Source organism: Coccinella septempunctata, chromosome 4, assembly GCF_907165205.1.
Source record: "Coccinella septempunctata chromosome 4, icCocSept1.1, whole genome shotgun sequence".
Classification (NCBI taxonomy): Eukaryota; Metazoa; Arthropoda; class Insecta; order Coleoptera; family Coccinellidae; genus Coccinella; species Coccinella septempunctata.
The window spans coordinates 11,618,119-11,643,330 of NC_058192.1; the positions used below are offsets into that span (position 1 = coordinate 11,618,119).

At 36.8% G+C, this 25,212-nt stretch overlaps 1 protein-coding gene across 1 annotated transcript in view; it reads right to left on the reverse strand.

Annotated features, from left to right (window-relative positions):
• The window catches only part of LOC123312124, a 49,708-nt gene that overhangs the window by 5,214 nt on the left and 19,282 nt on the right, over positions 1-25,212 (reverse strand). The window contains exon 2 of the mRNA XM_044896359.1: positions 1,986-2,498. Coding sequence (XP_044752294.1) covers positions 1,986-2,498 — 513 coding nt within the window. The remainder of the gene's footprint in view (positions 1-1,985; positions 2,499-25,212) is intronic.

A 25,212-nucleotide genomic window follows, 5' to 3' on the forward strand; every position in this document is an offset into this window, starting at 1 on the left:
CACTTTAGTGAAGAGAAAGTTGTTCAACTCTGTATTATAACGTTGCGTTATTAGTGATAAACAATGCACACCAAACGAAAATTAATTAACCCTGCATCGGTGATTCTGCTGAATGCGTTTAAAACTAGAATCGCTATAATTTCAGGTTTTCCACATAATGATACATAGTTAACCTGTATGAATTTCAGGCAGTATTCGTTAGTCCATTCAGATGACCTACAAAAAGTTACTACGCCTATTTTTTTTTGCTTGCTATATAAACTGTGAGTTGAGAGTTTCGTTTGGCTTTTCATGAGCGACATCATTAATTTTCCTTTTTTTGGAAAACATGACTATTCATCTCTTCAGAAAAGCTAATAAGCCCTAGTGGACTTTTTGCTTTTCACACAGCACTTGCACAAGCAATTTTTCCGATGATTATTTGAGGAAAAACCAACATAATATGGGATATTTTGCATTGACGTCACGCCGATGGGCAAACAAACCATCTATGATCACAAAGCATTGAATTGTGAGAGTCAATATTGTCGATAATAGTCATTTTTCAGTCATACTTTCATATTTCCACGGTGGGATAAATAATAATATTATTCACTCAACGACATATGAATTTATTAAAACACAATCAGAAACCTATCAAAGTCAGCTCATCTGAAATGTCCTATGATAATAATGGCATATCTATTGGCTTATTGAAATAATGCTAAACTCATCGAGATAGAATTCTATCTCGATGGCTAAACTTGTATTGAGGTTCTATGAAAATCTCAAATTTTAGTACAAAATAAGCAATTAAATCACCCCTTGGGAACATCTCTCTCTCTCTCTCTACCTCTTTGCTTTGGATAACTCATCAGCAAGTTATTTTTTCGTATTTTTTTTTCTCGATTTCGAATCCGAATACTGATTGTCAACTTCTCCGCTTAGGTCAATCGCCCTGGTTTCTAATTCAGTAGTAACTATTTATGAAGTTTTGCGTATTTCTTTTATAAATAAACTCAAGGAAAATAATGACTTGTATCCTTCATTGAGGTCTAGGCCAGGGGCCAGTAACTTGTTATAGAAACTTTATTAAAACGTTCCAATGATTTATTTCATAATACCGTTAAGTTTGCAAATTCTATTTTTTGTTAATTTATTGAATGATTTTTCAGCTTCATTTTAAAAGCAATTTCGAGTAGCGTATTATATTTCGTCAGATTAGATCCTTTTCTGCTTCTCTTTATCCTGGAATATGCCAGAGGGGAATTTGCAAAATATTTGTGTATTAAGGGGTAAACATATGCATTTGACTGCATCAAAGGAAAAAATTGTATTTTGTTAGCCTAAGTTAAGAGAAAACCTACCGCATTTTGAATTTTCGAGAGTCAATATGTAGATATACAGAGTGAGTAACAAACTTACGGACATATATTTGGTATTTACTATTTTGTAGGAAAATGTTCTATATTTTTAATGGCATCCTAACTTTTTGTGCCAGAAACTGTTAGAGTTTTTCTTGCTGACGCTGATTTGGTCATGTTAAGTTTTTTTATCAGCCCTTTTTATCATTATATCTATAGTAATGAAATGGTTAAACTTATTGAATTCGATTTTAACATTTGTAATGTTTTTTGAGTTCATCCCCCCTCTTTGAGGATGCATGACAAACTCCTCAATTGTACATGAAAAGTTACGTAAATAAAAATAAAATTTGAAGTGTATATTTTCCGAAAGATTGTTTGTGTCAACCTTCAAATTTATACCTAACAATAATAGCAAAAAAATCAGCAATTGTCAAAAAACTTTTTATGATTTTCACAGAGGAAACTGTGGTGATCTGGTCGCATTTTGTAGGCTGTTCAATTTCCTACAAAAGATGACATATTTCAAAATTGTATAGGATGATTGCTATTTAAGATTAAAAAAACCGCTATTTCTCTGCCCAAAGTGTTCGAAGCGTTATTTATGTTATTGTTTTTATCAATCTAGTTGGCAAAACTTACCATCCTTGAGTAGCCTGGAAACGTTCGATCTAGACAGAAAATGTTGAAACACCCTTACTCCACTTTTCAGGAAAGAGAGCACCTCCAGAATATTCTCCACAAACGTCATGTTATAATGATGACTGGTATCTTCCTTATGCACGAGAGGCAGGGCGGCTATATCCGCCAGCTTCACCACAGGTATAGCCGCAGTCGCATTCTTCTTCACTATCTCATCCTCCTGGAATAGGTAATTATCCAGAACAACGAGGATGCCGTTAGGCACCACAACTTTTCGTTTAACGATAACTGCATCGTTGGCCTGCAGTTTGCCGTCCTTTACGGGTCTCACATGCACATTTTTGCCTCCTGCCGTTTGGAACGTTAACTCCTCCGTAACGTTTTCCAGGTCCAAGCGGGATCCAATCAGCATATGGTCCATGAGTATCGTCTTCACTCTGTCCGGCCTCTGCAACACCGGACCGAGGTGTTTTGTTGCGGCGTTTTGAGGGGCGAAGATCGTGAAAGAGTCATCTGAAAAAAAATTATAATTATGGCTCCGAACTTATGAAATATGGACTATGGAGAAGTTTTTGTTCGGAATATTTTCATTCTATACAAGCTCAAGCCCTATACTTATTGAACTGAGCACTTTGTGCAAAAGAACCAGATGGAAAATCACCTTTGTCATGACAGTTGGACAAGAACAATTTCAAAAAGTTGAACAATGAAGAAGTGATTCTTGTACTGGCTGTGGTTTTCACTGACACACAACACAACGATAGTTGTGAAGGAAATATGTTTGAGGGATGTCAGTTTGTCTTACTGCCAAATTACCAACATAATGAACAGAACTATGAATAATGCTGTGTTTACTTGTTGAGCATAGTTTAGAGAAGGCCGTACCTACAAGAAATATGGAAGAGAACTATGTCGAAGATCACCTCTTTTAATGATTGTTTTTGAGGTACCTGTGAAGGAAGTGTAAACATTTATTGATCTGTCCTGAAATCATTCTGGATTCTGACTTCTCGTTTACACAGGTAGATATTATTCTTTCACTTATCTCAACCTAAACCACATGTATAATATTATTTTATATTGCCTCTACATGGGTAAGAAAAAGTGATTTTTATGAATATACACTCTTGATAGAAGTGCGGATCTTTTGAAGAAAATTGAGCACTTCAGCTTGTCTTTTTCCTGCGATATCTACTACTTCAGTAAGAATTTTTCTATATCGTAGCTATCTTTCAGAGTAATTATTGCTCTTCTAGATGGTTCTCAATTAGCAGTGGTGTATGGGTTTTCAAGTACCTTAAGATATGAGGAAATGTCTTTTCTTTTGTACAATTTTCCTTTGAAACATTAGCAGAACCGAACTGAAAGCCAGTTATTCCATGTTGGTTGGGCTATACAGGGCGAGTCTTTGACTGGTACAAATATTTTAACAGTAGATTCTTGAGTTGAGAAACACTTTTTTTCCTACACCATTTTTTCCGATTAGGTTCAGAATAACTAACTGAATCTGTGACACTACACATCTATCGATATTTTAAATGGAGTTGCATTCGGTCAAAGAACCCAATTTTTCGAATTTCACCGATATTTTTTATTTTTGAACATCCAATTACTCGAAAACAGCGCATTATACGAGAAAATATTCATTTGATAGCGTTCAACTTAGTTTCAATAGTTGGGTTCTTTGAATTTTTGGTATTTTTATGGTACGTAATGGCCATAATGAGAAATCAGTGTTCGAAAAAAATTCATCAAATAAATGAAGAACAATATTCCGAAATTCATTTCATTCGATGGAAATGCTTGTGAGATTGAACTGAAAATAATTTTTTTAATGATTTTTCAACAGCCTGTAGCTTGTAAGCCGAGCCGAGTTGGTGTAGGATTTCTTCAATTCATTGACTCCCATACACTTAAAACTCAACAGTATCTGATTTTCACTACAAGTGTTTCGCTATAACAATAGCATCTTCAGGTGGGTGGAGATGACTGCAAAATATCGGCAACAACTAAAAACTGTCATGTTTGAAAATTCTTCTATTTTGTTGGATTGCCGTTTACAGTTAGTTATTTCCCTAGTGACACATCAGTTGAATGAATTTTTTTCGCGATTTTCTCATGGACAGTAAATTTTTTCGATTGATTATTCTGTAACAGATGGCCGATCCCGTCGTCGGTAGATCCAGTATAAGCCCAACAATTTTCACGCAGTTTTCTAACCGCCCTATATTATCTCCGTGGGAGTTATGCATAATTTTCGCAGGAGCGTGAAAAAGTGTCAGTCGACAAAATGTGGGGTCGTTATTTTGAGTCGCAGAACGAATTACTTCCGTGCCACAGTCTGAGGGCTTGAGAATCGAAAAATCGACGCCGAGCTGGTAAAAAGCGGAAACAGAACTACATTAATGGGGAATTTTCGGGAAGATTAAGAAGTCCTTCATTCTCCCAGATTCTTTCACGCAAGGATGAATGGGTAAATTCTACCCAACTGGAATTGTTCACGGTAGAAAATTCCGATTCGCTCATCGATGAAGATATCAATTCGAAAAGGGATTCGAATTATGAAGTTTTTATTTACTGAGGATGTAGGTATCTCCATCATTTCAGCCACTGAAATTTGTCATCCGTTTCAAGGAGCATGATAATAGTCCACCATCCACCATAGTCAAGTAAGATTTCTCAATATATGAGGATGTATTGATATCTAGTTAGCCTAGACCAGTTCCAAGCAAAAAAAAATATTGCGTTACCATAGCAACAAAAAATAACTCATTAGAAGCGTCAGTGTGAAGTTTGAGGTCAAAAAAATGAACCAGCGTTACGCAATGAATTAAAAGAAAGAAGATGTCCACCGAAATCCAAAAATTGGAGTATCGAGCCATCATCAATAGCTGTATTTAAATGGGTTAAGAGGTAAGCAGATTTACGAAGATATACTTGATACCCTAGCTAGGTGATCAATGTCCTTCGTATGCGACAGTGAAAAATTGGACTGCAAGCTTCACAAAAGGTAAATTTTCCATTGAAGATGATGACCGATCGGGAAGGCCAGTTTCTGTGTCAGTCCCCGAAAATATCGATGCAATTCATGACATGATTTTATCAGACCGTCGAATTGGGCTAAAACGGATATCTGAAGCACTGAATATTTCATACGAACGCGTTCATCATATAGTTAAAGTCAATTTGGACATGAGAAAAATTGCTGCAAAATGGATCCCCAAATATTTGAATGTTGACCAAAAGCTTGCAAGGGTAGAAGCATCGCGTTCGATCTGCGCTCGATTTGAAAACGATGTAGACTTCTTAAACAGAATTGTTACTATGGATGAGACTTGGGTACATTTCTACGATCCAGAAACAAAGCAACAATCGATGGAATGGCGGCACTCTGGTTCTCCAAGACCTAAGATGTTTCGTGTCCAAAAATCTGCTGGTATAGTTCTTGCTTCAGTTTTTTGGGATTGCCATGGAGTAATCATGATTGTTTTTTTGGATAAGGGTAGAACAATAACCGGAGATTACCATTCGACATTACTGACCACTCTACGGGAAAAAAATTAAGGAGAAAAGACTCGTAAAGCTATCCAAAGGTGTTTTGTCTTTGAAGGACAACGCCTCTGCACACAAATTTCATGTTGCCATGCAAAAATTCGTGATTTAGGGTTTGAATTACTAGAACATCCCCAGATTTGTCTCCATCCGACTATTATCTCTTTCCTCAACTGAAAAAAAGTTTAAAAGGTGGTAAATTTTCTTCCAACGAGGAGGTAATAAAAACTGTTGAGGTCTGGTTTGCAGAGCAAGAAGAAACTTTTTTTTCGAAAGGTCTAGAGACGTTGCAGGTTCCGCAAGATGTTGAGTAATAAAATATTGACATTGAAATTTTGTTTGGTTCTATAGTAGGCTAAGAATTTTGCAATATACATAACTGCTGTGCAGGGTGAAGTAGAGCATCTCGAAGAAGAAAGCTTTTATCCACCGAATTAATCAAAATTCACTTCATTTCTTAATGATATCAGAATCAGTGCAGCCGTTCAACGTCAGCATGACACAAAACAGCCTAGGCAAATTCGAGGGAATCATTAATAACCCTCAGAAAAAACAGATTCTCCGGGACACAGTTGCCGGCTCATTGTCTGGCAACCCTATTTCTCCATCAATCATCGCTGTCTCTCAATCTGAATCTGCCAGATGGAGTGCCGCGATATCCAGAGGAAAGTGTTAATTGATGGCTCAAGGCGATCGGCTGGCACTAAGATGCATGTTTAACCTTTGAAACTCAAACAGCGGATGTTGATGCTGTCTCTCGGTCCGTGAATCTTCAGATTAACATCGGTCTTGAGGTGTTTCTAGTTCGCGGAGATTCGCCGACTCCTATCTGGTTATTTATGGAGGAGATGTTGGTGCAAATTACCGCAGATACGGATTGTTATTCTCTCCTGGCTGATCATGATGGCCTTCTTGAATATTGATGAAGGCTCGATTGCGTATTTCTAGGTCAAAATGAACTTCATTACGGCAGAGACTCGAAAATATTTTTTGCTTTTTCTGTTGTAAAAAAACAATAACAGAAGTAATATACAGTGTGGTCAAACGAGAACTGAACACCTCGATTTTATGATTCGAGAAAAATATACATCAGTATACTCCGTTCAAATTTATTTTAGCAGTCGGTTGGCCATGAAATAATTTTCTCAAGTTTGTGTAACTAGAGCGGAGTAAGGTTGGCACTCGTGAAATGTCGTTATTGTCATAACGCCGTTGCCACAACTAATATCAATTTTTATTACGAAAATGACGAAAGTGATTTAAAAAAGAGACAGGGATTCAGGAAGTGCTATTTAGAATTCAGGTTCGCTCATTCAAATTGTTATACCCTGATATTCTAAAATCCACAATACGTCAGACGGTAGCGAACATTCAATGTTAGAGAATTTATATTTATAATGTTTAATCTGAATATAAACGACTTATTTCAGCTGAATGTTTCAACAATCAGAAAGATTGTGAATGAAAAGAATGACAAAGAATTTCCTTCTATTGGGAGACCCAAAAAAGTGGTGGCATTTGAGAATTTTATGTTCGAGCGAATTAATGCGAAAAGTAACTAGAGGATTTTCGATGAATGAATAAGTTCCCGAAAATTGATTTTTCTATTTTTCATTTGACTTGTCTTATACATTGTAAATGTCTCGAGGTACCAATAAATACCTAATTATTATTATTATATCAATGTATTGAGATAAACAGCCACAAATACGCGCCAGTTGTCCTGTTAATTGTTTATTCATGTGAAATTTTTGTTCCAAGGTGAAGTTCATCTTGACTTGAAACTTCCTATAATTCCTTTTACTTATATTGATGTAAGATGATTTTTGTCGAAGAATTTAACATTCTTGTAATTATCTGTTAATTCCTTCGGGAGATACCCATTCCCAACCACTGCATCATATGCATTTCATCTTCGGGTTAATATTTTTGAAATCCACAACTGATGTAACGTATTCAAACTTTAGCCATAGAAGATAACATTAACTCACCTCAAGCTAGTGCATATTATGATATTATACTGATCTCTTGTATTTTCCATGCAAATAACTGGATTTGGTATGCCTTCAATCAGTTTGTATAAACTTCAATTATGTTCGTCACATATTTTCCGAAGAGATTCGACATTGTGATAAAATACGTAATAATAGAAACTTTTACGTAGAACGGGCAACATAGCGTTGATTTATAACCCAAAAAAGTTTTGACAAGCTTCATAACCCCACATTTTCGTACTATACAGAGTGAAATGTGTCAAATTTCCATGGCCAACCGAGTGCTAAAATAAAAGTGAATGGAGTATAGGTACACTTTTATTGGACAGTTAAATACCAAAACTTGACAATATCTCACATTCTCAATTAGCCAACATGAAATGCATCCTAATTGTCCAACAAATGCCCGAAAAAGTTCATAAACAAGGACCAACTGTGGGTAAATCGCCTTGTTTCCAACAGCTTTTGCCCTCATTTCTCCATCCCATTAGGAGGAATAGAAATCAGGGCGAAACGAACTTTGAATTATTCAAACAAACCGTAATACAGCTGCGCGTTGCAAATTAATTCGCCAAAAGAAAAACAGAGAGGTGGTGTGAAGAAGCCAGAAGACAAAAGTAAGGGATCAAGTGAACCCGATTTGAATACCGGATGGTGCTAAGGAGATAAAAGGAATAGTAAATAAGATGAGTTATAAAGGTCGCAATTTTCTGAAAAACCCCGCCGTAACAAGTATCCGGAAAAATTAATGATCTGCTGATGCAAATCTATAAAAGCCGGTATTATTGTCGAATTTTACGGGAGGGCGTAAAAGTCCGGAGTATTTTGCGTCCGGAATGAGCCACAGCCCGGATTTTGGCACCATCGGCACCCATTCTTTATGTATTATGCATAATATCATCGTATATTGTAATATAGTTTTAATGACTTCTTAAAATTTTACAGTTCCTTTTCTCCATCTTCCGTGAAATGCACCAAGACTAGTTCATTGCTGACTTTAGAACCCCATCTTTGAATATCTCTATTTGGTTGTTCATGACACATTTCATAGACAATCGAATTGATATATTCTTTTTCGATCATGAAGATGTGGCATCGAGAGCATTATGATTTAAAGAAGCTCACAATTCATAACTTTCGAAAAGATCGAAATTAAAATTTTACACCCAAGAGAATTCAATTGTTATAAAAATAATTGAGAGGAACTCATGTTATGAAAGTGTGACCCATTTAATTTGTACTAACTCATTAAATGCACCAAATCGAGTTACTGCCAAATTGTTGATTGGACAGTCAAAGTTTTTAAGTTTTATGGAATCTGCTGTTTGTTCATAATTTTAAATTTTTGTGAATTATTCATAAACTGCAAATGAAACTATAGTACATCCGACAACGTATTCCATTGATATCAATTGATGTTTGTTTTCTGGTTTCAACTAAGTCGATATTGAAATTCAATACAAGAAATAGAATTCGATTTTCGCGTCCTTCAAATATAAAACAGAAAACTATTATTGAACGGTTTTTCTGTATTGACAGTACGTTTTCAGCACTATCTCATTGTCAAATGTATTTTCACTGATCAAAATGTAGTCGGTTTTCAGTACTAGAGATATCAGGGCGTTTCCTATCTTTTTATACTCCATTCACATTTATTTTAGCTATCGGTTGGCCATGAAATAATTTTCTAAAGTTTTTGTAACTAGAACGGAGTAAGGTTGGCACTCATGAAATGTCGTTAATGTCATAACGCCGTTGCCACTACTAATATCAATTTTTATTACAAAAATGCCGAAAGTGATTGAAAAAAAAAGGATTCAGGAAGTGCTATTTATAATTTAGGTCCGCTCATTCAAATAGTTATACCCTGAGATTCTGAAATCCACAATACGTCAGACGGTAGCGAACATATTCAATGTAAGAGAGTTTATATTTTTATAGGTCCTTTAGTTTGCATAAAAAGTGTAGCACTTTTCTACACTCGAGTTGATTTACACCAGTGTAGGGGAAGTGTAGTTTCTCTACACATGGTCAAAAGGAGATGTAGATAAACTACACCTCCTCTACACTGGTGTAAATTCAATCAGAAAACGAATATTAAGATCGAGTGTGCTACACTTTTTATGCAAACGAAAGGACCTAATGCTTTATCTCAAACTCAACGACTAATATTTCAGCTGAATATTTCCACATTCAGAAAGATTGTGAATGAAGAGGATGACAAAGAATTTTCTTCTATTGGGAGACCCAAAAAAGTGGTGGCATTTGAGAATTTTATATCTGAGTGAATTATGCGAAAAGTTTACTACAGGATTTTCGATGAATGTCATCGTAGAATAAGTTCCCGAAAATTGATTTATCTATTTTTCATTAGACTTGTCCTATACATTTTTAATGTCTTAAGGTACCAATAAATACCTAATTATTATTATTATATCAATATATTAAGATGAACAGCCACAAATATGCGCCAGTTGTCCTGTTAATTGTTTATTTATGTGAAATTTTTGTTCCAAGGTGAAGTTCATCTTGACTCGAAACTTCCTTTGATTCCTTCTACTTATATTAATGCAAGATGATTTTTGTTGAAGAATTTGACATTTCTGTAATTATCTGTTTGTTAATTCTTTCGGGAGACATCCATTCCCAACCACTGCATAATATGCATTTCATCTTCGGGCTAATATTTTTGAAATCTACAACTGATATAGCGTATTCAAACTTAAGCCAAAAAAGATATCGAACAAACTCTCCTCATGCTAGTGCATATTATGATATTATACTGATCTCTTGTAATTTTCATGCAAATAACTGGATTTGGTATACCTTCAATCAGTTTGTATAAACTTCAATTATGTTCCTCACATAATTTCCGAAGAGATTCGACATTGTGATAAAATACGTAAAAACAGAAACTTTAACGTAGAACGGGTAACATAGAGTTGACTTAAAACCCGAAATGTTTTGACAAGCTTCATAACCCCACATGTTCGTACTAGACAGAGTGAAATTTGTCAAATTTCCATGGCCAACCGAGTGCTAAAATAAAAGTGAATGGAGTATACTCTACAGTAACTTCATCAAACATGTTTGATGTATTTTACTCTATAATCTTCAGGCCAAAACATACTACAGTTGTCCATAGATCTTAATCTATGATCAGGTCTATGGAAAACAGTTTCAGATTTTCGTGCCCATACTGCCCATCGTCTTCTACTCTACGTCAACTAAGTATGCTTCTGCGTTAAGGCTGGATCAGCTTCATCGTAAATTGGTGAATTTTCCATCCCTTCTCGAAGTTATTATAGGAAGTAAATCAAGAGTGTGAAAAAGAAAGTGAATAAACAAGGGAATGTACTAGTTTCACAGAAAAAGTCAAAATTTTTTCGAATGTTGGTATCATTTCCACGGAAGAAGAAACCCAGAATTTCGCGCAATTATCAAGACCTACCCCCATATCGACCACCCCGAAATGCAATTCAATTAAATTCGGAGCGAAGAGAAGAAATCTCGTACCATCTCTCCGAAGCGACATCAAACATACCGAAGGAGACAAAGATTGCGATCTTTTCACTAATAAAATCTTGGGGCGAGTCCGGGTCGGCTTGTTTCAATCTTCGGGAACGTCATTCAGCCTTCTCCCTGAGGATTAATTATCTTAATTTTCGGGTAATCTCTTTCGGCATCGTGCGGATCATAGGGTTGATGCGCGTTCAGGATTCAGGACTTTGCCTGCAGATTGATGACAGATAAGGGAGATTGAACAAAGCAGCGAAGGACTTGAGGTGTCAGACTCCATATAAGGGGGGTTAATGGCTCGATAATCAAGATTTGACTGAGTTTGCGAGGATGGGAAGTGGAGTTGGAAGGTAGATTGCAATTTTTAATCTCCCTGGAGCATCAACTAATTCTCTAGATGTGAAAATCTTTGGGAAATCATTTCAGAGAACGAATTGTTTTTGTACTCTGAACCAGCATTGAGTTTTTTTGAAAAATTTAAAAGGCTCACACTTCGGGGACCCCTGTTTTTGTAAATTAGTTTTGAGCAGGATAGGAGGGAGCTTTTTTCTCCCATTCTGTGCTTGTTGCATAATGGTGGGGGGAGTCCGGGAGACCATAGATTAACTTAAAATATAGATGGATCACTCTGACAAGTAGCGCCACCTATTGTTATGGTACACTAATCACAAAAAATTAATCTAAATTTGATCGTTAGGTGTCACTGCATTTTGAGCTTTCGATCGTTATCACTCGTGAATGACCGTGATCTCCGCCGAATATTCAAACGACTAATCAAGATATCTATAGAGTATAGACCGACAGACTTAAATGTATTTTTGATTATCTATCAATCTATGAATTGACATAATTTTCTAATAAATTATTCAATAGGCGAAGCGAAATGTCTGCAAGAGTGAAGTCGTGCTGTGTTGTTGGGTACAAAAATCGTGAGCAAGAAGTTCGATATTACATTAAATTCAAAAGACCTTTATTTAACAAGTTCATAGGATGTTCGCTACTTCCCCAAAGTACAATTAAACATCGCCTCACAATACTTTCGAAGAGGCAGGGTTTTCTCACTGAGGTTTCTTCTCTGAGCTCTTGTATCATACGCCGAATTGTATGGTACCTCATTACATCAACCTCTACTGGAACTTTTTCATGTCATACATATGCTTTATTGTTTTATATTCAAAAATGTATTGCTGATATTTAATAGAATATGCGTATATTATGTATAAATATTGAATTGTTTTTGTGATTAGGAATTATGGTAGTTTATGAGAAAAGTTTTTGTGTAATGAGTATGTTTTGTAATTAAAATAAAGTAAATTTGAAAGCTAATTTCAATTATAAAATGAATCCGTGTTTGAAGAGCAATGCAATAAATTTTTCAATTATGAACTGATTTTTTTCTCGATTCTTCGGATCAGAGAAAAGTCCAGATAAAGATTCGTATTATTCGTTATCTCACTACAGTTTCTCAATGAGCAATTTATTCGAATCTTCCTCTAGTTTCATTCAGAAATTTTCAAATATATTCTGCCTTGATCATTACAAGAAAATCAAAAATGCGCGTTACAGATTCCCTTTTTATTTGGTTTCGTCAAAAATTAGTACATGTACCGTAAAAACAGATGACGCTGAAGTTTGTTTTTCGAGTGGTTCATCTATTCTCTGTTCATTTAATCTATGCGGGAGACTTGCATGGTAGGAGACTTGAACCACCTCAAATATTTCAATTCAAAATTCGCGCTACCGATATCATAAATAGCTTGCGACATACTCGTAACAAGGCACAACTAGTGGCGGCTCTGTTTTGGTAGCCATCAGAACAGTTCGGAAGTGAGAGGGTTGAACATGATTTTGTTGTTAGGAAGTAAGAAATTGAATAAATATTGTAAGTTACACTGTCTGAAAAGTTTAATAGGTGCGAGGTGTTATTTAGTTTTATTGCTTTCATTTCAATATTGTTTTACAAACGATGAGCCTTTTCTGTAATAGTTGTAAAAGTTTCAAGAAAAAATCTGTTGAATAGACTGAAAGGGAGTGCGGGATACTTGACCCATCCTATGGTAGGGAGACATAATCAGTGATCCAATTTTCCCGCACTGAGCTAGCATAATAGTTTTAGTGAAAAAAAAAATTGAAGAATTGAAATAAATATTAAAAAATATATAAAGGTTCAAAAAAGTGAATAACATCTCGGAAATAAGGAAGAGAAATAGAAAATATGTATATGAATATGCTGATACATCTGATGATGAAAACCTAGACATAGACAATCGTTGGTCATTGGAAAATGTTTTCTTATAATTCTTATATGTAATTGTTTTTCTTATAATGTTCTTCTTGATAACAAACTTATGGATCGGTGGCATGGGGCTTCGCAGCCAAAACCCACATCAAGAGAATAAAGGCCACTGAAAATAAACTCCTTAGAATGGCGATGGATGTATCCTAGTTTGTTAGGAACAAACAAATCTACAAGGACTTGGAATGGGAACCAGTTACAGAATTTATGAAGAGAAAGGCGGAAAGGATATTCGACAAAGCCAAACAACATCCAAATGAGATTAGTCGACTACGATCCAACAGAAGAAGCTAGAAGGTCAAGAACCTACTACCGAAGACCCAGAGATCAGTTAAGGATTTAAAAGTAACCAAAGAAAACCTTAACCTATAAAAGATATAGGCAGCATACAACTATCAACAATACTATGATCGTGTGAGAATCCAGAAACCAAAAGAGTCAAGTGGTTAAGGGCAGTTTAGGGTTTTTAGTGGGTCTCGAGCTCAGGATAGTGAGAATCCCCACACTCTCCCTCAGGAGAGGGCGTGTTCGTCTGTCTCGCAGATTTTCCCCTTGCTACACAAAAAAAATGAAATTATTTTAGGCAGTTTAGGACTGGAAAAACATGAAACTGGTTTGATTATACAGTGTTTGGATTTTTTAGCAGGAACTCTCCGTTATTCATTTCCTCATTGTAAATCTTTCTCTTAGCCCAACAAGTAGAAATTTACAGCAGTCAAGTCAGATGATTAACAGGCCAAGCAACTGGAAAAAAATTCATTGCTTTTCGAAGTTCCCCCGTATAGTATGAGTGAGGAATAAAAACCACATTCGCTTGTTGAATTTATAGCTTTCCAGATAACCCCAACTCAAGGAACAAGTTTCCATGTAAGAATGCGAACGTCACAAACGAATCAAAAAGTAATTTAGCTTACGGCTCGATAGGTGCTACGAATAATCGGAATTCTTTTAACAGAGTCATTAACCTTTTTCCAAGGGAGTTCTGGTATTTTATGCCTTTTTCAATCAAGTTCTTGCATCGCCAAACGAAAATTAAAGCGGGAATTACTGATGAGGTTAGGTACTGAGACAATGACAATGTTCAAGATCTTCCAAACTCTTGAATAGCAGGGAACATCGAACCCCGCAACAAAGTGCCTACACTCAAACTTGCAGAAGCTTTCCCGAACTCCAGGAAACTCATCAGAAAGCAAATTTATAGGAGTGAAACAATCAAAGAAGCAAGCAACTTCTTCCGGATATTTTTCCTACTTCAGGCAATTTTCTCGATCTATTTTAAGGGAAATTATGAACTTCTTCAAACTCCATACTTTTCACATATAACTCCGGAGTAGATCGTAAACTGCCGGAAATCTGGGAAATTATTCAGTTTAATGAGGGAATTTTCTGTTAAGCTCGATGTGAAACATCGGAGTAACTTTTCAATAACGCCAGTTAGCTGGGATTCAGCAATCTCTGATGAAAACTGAATGTAAGTTTTAATTTTGCGACCGTAGGGTTAAGATTGATTTCTTTGAGTAATAATTTCATTACCGGGTTGTCAGTGTTCGAGAAGGATATAAGGGTAGAAGGTTCAAGGATTACGGTTTGGAATTAGATTCTGATAATATCATAAGTTTTCACAAACGGTTAATGAATACTTATAATGGAATTGTTTTATTACTAATGGAAAACTTGGAACATCTTCCTGAAATTTTTTTCTCACGTTTCAGCGTCTTCATTATGAGTTATTGGTTGAAGAAATTCGAATACACGGATTTGAAAAAAATCTCGGGGAAACTACTTACAAAAACAAAATAGTCGATTTTAATCTGGTGACCGAGGTTTTTAGTAGTTTATTTTTCTTCCTCTTCGAAAATTATAGAAGGTTGGAATCCCTTCGTTGAAAATATCTACCTATACAGGGTGACAATTTGAAAACTTGCCAGTACAATCATGTTACGACAAGAATGATTTCAGAGAAAATGCCGGAACAGGTCAATTTCTATTCAAAGGGGGACATATTTTGAGCAGAATTGTAAGCCGAAATCTCCTCAACCCTAGGTGTAGGAGCTATCACCCCTAAATTCTCAATAAGGAATAGGGGGTGAGCTATACCTCAATTGAAAGATCACTTGAACCTCTACATGAATACTATGGTTTGCAAATTTTTATTGAGCTCTTGAAGTAGTTACAGGGGCTGACAATTTGAAAACTTGCCAGGCCAATTCTGTCTCGACAAGGATGTTTTCAGAGAAAATGCCGGAACAGATCAATTCTTATTCGGAGGGGGACATGGTCCTAGCAGAATTGTGCCAAAATCTCCTCAATCTTAGGTGTAGGAGTTGTCACCCCCAAATTCTTAAGAGGGAATAGAGGGTGAGCTATACCTCAATTGGAAGACAATAGTATTATGTAGAGATATATTGTCTTCCACATAGGCTTAGCTCACCCTCTATTCCCTATGAAGAATTTAGGGGTGATAACCCCTACACCTAGGTTTGAGGAGATTTAGGCTTACAATTTTGCTCAAAATATGTCCCCCTCCATTTAAAAATTGACTTGTTCTGTGTTTTTTTTCGAAAATATTCTTGTCGAGACATAATTGGCTTGGCAAGTTTTCAAATTGTCACCTCCTGTAACTACTTCAAGGAATCAATAAAAATTTGCAAACCATAGTATTCATGTAGAGGGACAAGTGATCTCTCAATTGAGGTAAATCTCTTCCCCTATTCCCTATTAAGAATTTAGGGGTGATAGCCCCTACACCTAGGGTTGAGGAGATTTCGGCTTACAATTCTGCTCAAAATATGTCCCCCTCCGAAAACAAATTGACCTGTTCCGACATTTTCTTTGAAAACATCATTGTCGCGACATAATTGGCCTGGCAAGTTTTTAAATTGTCACCCTGTATATACGAGCTTTCGGCCTTTTGATCTGCAGTAATGAAAAAGTAAATAATTGAAACATTCAAACCACGCAACCGAACATCACATTTTCATTTTGGGACATGTTGTCATAGTCATTTCACACATATGAAAACTGCGTGTTTTATTCGTCATGGCTTTTGTGCGTGAATAAATGTATTCAGTGGAGTAATCATCCCAAACCATTAGACACATTTATGATTAAACGTTCACATCGGCACGAAAATCTCCAGTAATTTGAAAGCCCGAGGTTATCCTCGCCACTAGGTCGATGGGATTGTCATGTCCCTTGGTTTCATTAGTTGAATTAGTATACGCCTTTCCAGCTCTGTTTTCGATAAATATTTCGGACACACTAGAGAAAATGACAGACGTTATTTCACTGACAAATGGCCAATTTCGAAGAGTAGAAGGACGACGAATAATCGTGATGAATATGGAAAAGCCACTCCGTACTTCAAGAGTATGTATATGAAATTACACAGGATGAATATCGTAGCATAAGGTAAGGGTATACCCTTATGCATATGGGTAAACCCTTTTGCTAATGTATTAACTATTCGTCAGATAGGTGAGAAGTATCTCTTTGGATACCTAAATATGACATGGAAAGACCACATTGTGGTTTTCTATGAAAACACAGAGAGCTCTACTTGAAGTAACATATTAGAAGAATTATTAAGAGGATTTATTGATATCTAGTTAGCCCAGACCAGTTCCATTCATAAAAAAATATTGCGTTACCATAGCAACGAACAATATAACTCATTAAAAGTTTCAGTGTGAAGTTTGAGGTCAAAAAAGTAAACCAGAGTTACGCAACAAATTAAAAGAAAGAAGATACCCATCGAAATTGTGAAAATCGAAAAATTGGAGTATAGAGCCATCATCAAGTACCTGTATTTAACAGGGTTAAGAGGTAAGCAGATTTACGAAGATATGCTTAATACCCTTGGTGATCAATGTATTTCGTATGCGACCGTGAAAAATTGGACTGCAATCTCCAAAAGAGGTAAATTTTCCATTGAAGATGATGACCGATCGGGAAGGCCAGTTTCTCTGTCAGTCCCCGAAAATATCGATGCAGTTCATGACATGGTTTTATCAGACCGTCGAATTGGGCTAAAACGGATATCTGAAGCACTGAATGTTTCATACGAAAGCGTTCATCATATAGTTCACGTCAATTTGGACATGAGAAAATTTGCTGCAAAATGGATTCCCAAATGTTTGAATGTTGACCAAAAGCGGGCAAGGGTAGAAGCTTCGCGTTCGATCTGTGCTCGATTTGAAAACGATGTAGACTTAAACAGAATTGTTAGTATAGATGAGACTTGGGTACATTTCTACGATCCAGAAACAAAACAACAATCGATGGAATGGTGGCACTCTGGTTCTCCAAGACCTAAGAAGGTTACTGTTCAAATATCTGCTGGAAAAGTTCTTGCTTCAGTTTTTTGGGATTGCCATGGAGTAATAATAATTGATTTTTTGGGTAGAACAATAACCGGAGATTACTATTCGACATTACTGACTACTCTACGGGAAAAAATTAAAGAGAAAGGGCGTGGAAAGCTATAAAGGTGTTTTGTTTTTGCAGGACAACGCCCCTGCACACAAATACCATGCAAAAAATTCGTGATTTAGGGTTTCAATTACTAGAACACCCCTCTTATTCACCAGATTTGGCTCCATTCGACTATAATCTATTTCCTCAACTGAAAAAAAGTTTTAAAGATCGTAAATTCTCTTCCAACGAGGAGGTTATAAAAGCTGTGGAGGTCTGGTTTGCAGAGCAAGAAGAAATATTTTTTTGAAGGTCTAGGGACGTTGCAGGTTCGCTGTTATAAATGTTCCCAATTGAGAGGAGAATATGTTGAGTAATAAAATATTTTGACATTGAAATTTGGTTTGGTTCTATAGTAGACTAAGAATTTGTCAATATATCCTCGTATATCAAGACAGTTTAATAGCTTCAATTCGATTTCCTGCCAAAATGAAAGTCTGAAGCAACTTGAGGACGTGTGGACGGCCAATCAGATAAAGCAGTGCTGGAATTAGTGATACATCATCCACATAACCTGCAGATGTCATATACTCTAGAGCAAATGATGGTCATGATCTGCTACCATAGGCAATAGCCTTCCATATCATGCCCCTCAATAGCAACTCCAATATCATGTATAGTTCCAGAGTTTTCAAGATCATTTTCGACTCAATTCTAGAAAATTCTCTACATACACCTTAAAAAAATTCTTAGAGCTTTCGTAGCACGCAAAAATCGAATTGAAGAACACTGATAGTGTCAGTGCATGGGTATACTCTAAATAGAATGTTTCATAGGAAAAACTAGATTAAAATCCCCATCAGAGAGTCTGGAAACAATCATTCCATCCCATCCCAGTTCAATTTAACCAGAGGCAAAACCGTGTCTATTAGATAGAACTGACGGAAAGTGCTTTCGAGTTGACCAAAAACAATGAACTTTCCAGCGACTCGAATAGAACAAAGGTAGTCGCCCCCGTCTATTGTATCTGTGGCAAAAAGCGGGTAAACTCAATAAGAACGACTTTTTGAGTCTGTTTCGCTAATAAACAAGCGGTGTCAGATGGGAGGCCAAAGCAATCCACCTTTGTTAATCCCCTACGAGGTTCCGGGATTGCTTCCGACTCATAAATTGTTTTCTGGAAACTCTTTAAGTGAATTTCTGTGACAACCTAACCGTTTAAGAGCGAGGCCACGGGCGTAACTCAGGGTCAGGAACGCCGGCGGGGGTGGATTGAATTTCAGATAAGTTTGAGGTGCTTCAGAATGGATTTGGGGGCACATAACTCACGAACACATGTGAAAAATTACCCTAGGCGAATTTTCTTCTTAATGCCGATGGAAATGCGAATTTCACGAGGATGCGACGGTGTGCAGTATAGAAATGCTGCATTACTGAGACAAGGGAGGCAGATGAAAAAATGTTTTGTTATTACGGTGTTTTACCCCAATAAGGTAGGATATAGTTCTGTTTTGATTGTTCGTTATTCTAGATGATCTTTATAAGTGAAGGTAAGATCGCAGTTTGAATTAGAGTTTAATAATTGACACCAATTGCGATGCCATAATCGTTTATAAAAACCCTCTAGAGTGAAATTTGTTGGAGAGAGAGATAGAGAGAGAGAGAGAGAGATCTATTGGTGATCAGAAAGATTAAACTTCATCAGAAGAAAAAGATTCAGGATATCAATGAATTGGTTGAGGAACCACTGACAGAAGATCCTCCAACGAAGGTTATCAACGTATTCTTTCTAAATAGTGTTGCATATGCCAACAGAGACTGCAGGCAGTTGAGAGAAAACTTGAACAGAGGAGGAAGCTTGTCTCATTTCATTTTTAATACTGATGATAAACTGTTGGGTTCTCTTCTTTAGCGAAACTCTCTATTTTTTACCGTTTACCGGAAAACGCTAACACATCGCGAAACAGTTTTTTGGAAAGGTTTATAATCTACAGCAACATTGGGATACTCGATCTCAAAGTCGGTGAAACATAATTATCATTATCAATACAATACTTCCACTCGCCCTGTATTTTCTCTCAATTCCTGAAGTTGGATTCAATAATTCGATCTTTACAATTTGAGAATGATTTTAATATAAAAATAATCCAGTAGGGTAACCTGATATTTCACCTGGACTGGAAATTGGTACAGCAGAAGCTGAGAATTACGTTTGGACAGAATATCGACCTTCAAAATTCCCACTCCTTCACGAAGAATTTGTTTTAAAGCACGTTATGAACCAGTTCACAAAAATAGAGGATTTTACGTGAAAGTGGAAGGAGAATGCCCCACAACAAGAGATATAGAGGCTAGAGTACCCCAAGGGTCAGTACTTGGGATACTTCTGTACAACATATACATTCAGGATATTCCGAAGAATCCAAGAACCATGCCAACGTTACATGCTGACGACACAGGCATAGCAACTCGACACCGCAACCCAAGTAATAGAAAGAGTTCTACAAGAAACGATTGACGAAAAAAATGACTGGTGCATAAAGTGGAAAATCAAGCTCAATGGACAAAAGAGCCAAGCAATATTACTTCAGAAGAGAAGACTACGAACCACAACGAATATAGAAGTTGATGACGAAAAAATCGATTGGAAAAATGAAGCCAAATATTTAGGAATAACGCTTGACAAAGGACTTACTTGGAAAAGTCATATCAAAAAAGCAATCGACAAAACGAAAGCAGCGATGAATAGACTCTACCCGCTGATAGGAAGAAGAAGCCACATGTCGAAAGCAACAAAATTGAGGATTATTAAAGCCGTTGCTAGGCCTCAACTGACTTATGGATCAGTTGCCTGGGGTTTCGCGGCAAAGAGTCATATCAAAAGAATTCAGGCCACTGAAAATAAGCTGCTACGATGTGCAATAGATGCACCTTGGTTTGTCAGGAATAGACAGATTTATAGGGACCTTACATGGAAAACCATAATGGAATTCATGAATAGAAAAGCAGAGAAATTATTCGAAACAGCGAAAAACCATCCGAATCAAGAACTCGGGAGACTACTGGACTACGACCCAGAGGAAGACAATAGGAGATTGCGAATTTACCGAAGGAAACCAAAAGATCAATAGGAAAGAGATTAAAATAAACACAGAAACTTATTGAAAAATCCGATAAAGTGTTATCCAATAGAGGATAAACACATTAATCCAAGCACTATAGTGTGCGAGGAGAAAACCGACTAAGACTAAGAGATGAACGTTTTATAGGCAAATGCCCGGAACCAATATTCATGAAGCAGTTAAGGGCTAATAATAACATTTTTTGACTTGCCAAGGCTAAGCGATGCTAGAATGATTACCAAAATCTTAATATTTCAACACTCCACCCCTCCACATTTGAAAATTGCTCTCGCTCAATACTGATAATCGAACGACAAAAGGACACACCGAAGGACCCAATCTTTTTCCTTTCAACCAACAAGCAATCGATCCAGAGCCTCTGCACTGAATGCGAAATAAGGGACGATACTTCCTGCAGTAATTTCACGGATAATTTATGGAATTTACTTGAAATGGACCATAAGACCAATCGTTTCTAGGATCAAGCCCCGATTGCTTGGGTTCTGAATACACGACATCGTTGCAGAGCGTCCAATGAATAGCTTTACACCTTTGTAGTCGGCAATGGAGGATTCCGCTTCCATGGCGGAGGCACGTTATCACGTCGCAGTCGAACTGAAGTGGAATCTTAATTTTCCCCTTAATTGAAACTACCAAGATGCATGACGACGTGACCAACTCTTCACTCCCAACGAAACCGGAACTTAATGATATTACTTTTATCTTCAATCAACTTTCCACGGTTAGGAAGGCCCTTTTATTCGGCTGGTTCTTGGGAGAAATTGGGTTACTTCGTGGGAGATCACCATCGGGACTGGATTGAAACGAATTTGCACAAAGGGGCGGCTTCTGTGTGTTTCCCAGAACTGGAGGATTTCGAAGTGTTTCAGTTAACCCATAATCGAAGACAAATATATTATGTAGAGAGAAAGAAGGTTAAGTAATTATGTATGGAAATTTTGAAAGTACAGTTGGTGATAACGAAGGAATTGAGGTGGAGCGTGAGAGGGGAGAGAGTAGGCAACTTCTAAGATTAAATTCAAACCCTATCGTTCCAACCCTTAGTGTTACAAGCCCATCCCTTATATTTTGAATAGGGAAGGTGAGCTAAGTGGCATTTGAAAGGCCCTTCTATTCTGACTTCAGCATATTAATTCTTTCTCCATTCAGTCCTTGGGTTTTCGAGATACTCAAAATTTAAATTTTATACAGAATTGGCCATTTCGTTGAACACGCTTAGCGAATCACCAACTTTTCACTTGGTTTTACGATAATCGTTAACTGCTATACACCAGACATCGAAAATTACTGTCAAAATATTTTATTACTCAACATATTCTCCTCTTAATTAGATACATTTATTACAGAGAACATGAAACATGCAACGTTCCTTAACTTTTTGAAAAAAAAAATATGTTTCTTCTTGCTCTGCAAACCAGAACTCCACAGCTTTTATCACCTCCTCGTTGGAAGAAAATTTACGACCTTTTAAACTTTTTTTTAGTTGGAAAAAGGGACGATAGTCGGATGGAGCCAAATCTGGTAAATAAGGGGGGTGTTCTAGTAATTCAAACCTTTAATCACGAATTTTTTGCATGATAACATGAGATTTGTGTGCAGGGGCGTTGTCCTGCAAAAACAGAACACCTTTGGATAGCTTACCGCATCTTTTATCTTTAATTTTTTCCCGTAGAGTGGTCAGTAATGTCGAATAGTAATCTCCGATTATTGTTCTACCCTTATACAAAAAATCAATCATGATTACTCCATGGCAATCCCAAAAAACTGAAGCCAGAACTTTTCCAGCAGATTTTTGGACACGAAACTTCTTAGGTCTTGGAGAAGCAGAGTGTAGCCATTCTATCGATTGTTGCTTTGTTTCTGGATCGTAAAAATGTACCCAAGTCTCATCCATAGTAACAATTTGGTTTAAGAAGTCTACATCGTTGTCAAATCGAGAACAGATCGACCGCGATGCTTCTACTCTTGCACGTTTTTGGTCAACATTCAAAAATTTGGGGATCCATTTTCCAGCAATTTTTCTCATGTCCAAATTGACGTGAACTATATGATGAACGCGTTCGTATGAAATATTCAGTGCTTCAGATATCCGTTGTAGCCCAATTCGACGGTCTGATAAAATCATGTCATGAACTGCATCGATATTTTCGGGGACTGACACAGAAACTGGCCTTCCCGATCTATCATCATCTTCAATGAAAAATTTACTGCTTTTGAAGCTTGCAGTCCAATTTTTCATGGTCGCATACCAAGGACATTGATCACCAAGGGTATTAAGCATATCTTCGTAAATCTGCTTACCTTTTTGAATATAGGTACTTGATGACGGCTCGATACTCCAATTTTTCGATTTTCACAATTTCGGTGGACATATTCTTTCTTTTGATTGATTGCGTAACTCTGGTTTACTTTTTTGACCTCAAACTTCACACTGACACTTCTAATTAGTTATTGTTCGTTGCTATAGTAACGCAATATTTTTTTCATGCATGGAATTGGTCTAGGCTATCTAGATATCAATACATTCTCGTATTGCTTCACGTTGATATCGGTTGAGGTTGAATGAACCTAAATAAGTTGATAGCTGGGGATCCCGTGAAGGGAATTTGACGCAGTTGACAGAAATGCCAAGAACATTCATCTTCCTTCTTCTTTGACGAATAGATCACTGATGAAGATCGGACTCTATGGACTTAAAAGTGGACAGCTTAAGAGAATTGGACGATTATATCATCATTCATTCATATTTAGTGTGAGTAGATCCACTATTGTCACTGTAGTATCCATAACCTCAAATAATTGTATAAAATTCTTGAAGTTTCAAGAGGTCACTTAGCTTATTCATTCTTTGTAATAGTTTCGACAGAAAGCTATGTTCATGTTGAAAAAATTATACCAACGAAAGGTTATAGCCCCAGGCTGGGTTTACCTCTATGATAACTTGATGATTTTCTCGGCATTGCGTCAAATTCAGGCCTGAGAACCTGACAGGAAAAAATTGGCTCAATTGAATATTCCCGAATCATCACGTGAAGGGGCATCGTCCCTGTATCATGCAAACTATCGACCGTGAAATCATACCGAGTTAAAATCACGATCCGGCATTTTCTCAAGTCGGATATCACGGAGCAACCATTCATAACATCGGTAGGAAAGATTAATGGCGGGGTTATTGAAATGAATACGTATTAAGTTTTAATATAATGGGTAACGGGGCGAAAACTTAAATTTTACGGCACGGAGTTTAGAGAAAAGCTGGGAGCGCAAATCGACGCTAACAGCCACCTTATACATAATCGAACCTGCGGAATGTCTTTTGTGTGGGGAATTCGATGCCTGCAAGCTGTTCGGAAGTTTAAATGCTGCTGGGAAGCGTTCTGGACGCGCCATGTCTGGATTCAAACTGAATCAAAGGAATTGAGATTCTGACGATTGCAAGGTAAATTCGTAATACTCGTCAATGTATTCAGAGAACTAGAAGTTGCTGATATAATTGTTGAATCACTTATATTGAAATTTACAAGAAACCGTTTCATGTAGGTGTAGAACTCATCTGTTGTTGGGTACCATCAATTGTGGATAAATTGTTACAACTTCAACATCCTCTCAGAAAGTTCCCAACTTGAACAATTATTGTGGCGGTTGAGCGAAGGTTTAATACCTTTTCAGGCAGGTTAACCATATTTACAGCGGGTTTCATGAAACTTTGATTGCCCGATCAACGATTTGGCAGTCACTCGATTTTTAAAACGAAATCACTGAAACTAAATGCGAGAATGATATTTCGAATGATCATGACTGAATAATAGATTGAAAACAAATTGACATCTATTCGTCAATCAAGCGTTGATTCCCCAATCAAGCTTTATGAAATCCGGGGTTAGACACTCAACTCAATACTTCATTACATATATACCAAATCGTTTTGTCAATTCCTTTCAAATGTATATCATTACATGTACCCAAATTCTCCACCTTAATTTTTGGCAGGGTATTTCCGTTATCATAGACACTCAACTCAATACTTCATTACATATATACAAAATCGTTTTGTCATTTCCTTTCAAATGTATACCATTACATGTACCCAAATTATCCACCTTAATTTTTTGCCAGGGTATTTCCGTTATCATAATTGTGATTTTCATGGAAAGCGCGTTATTATGTCCTTTGCTTTCAGGGGGAGTCAGCTAATTAACCAGCAAAAATGTCCAATTTCAAATATGGAACGACCTGTCTGAATATTCCTTTTCTTCTACATTCGTGACTCACACTCTGCTTTGCAGAGAACCTCTCTATTTTCAGTTTTA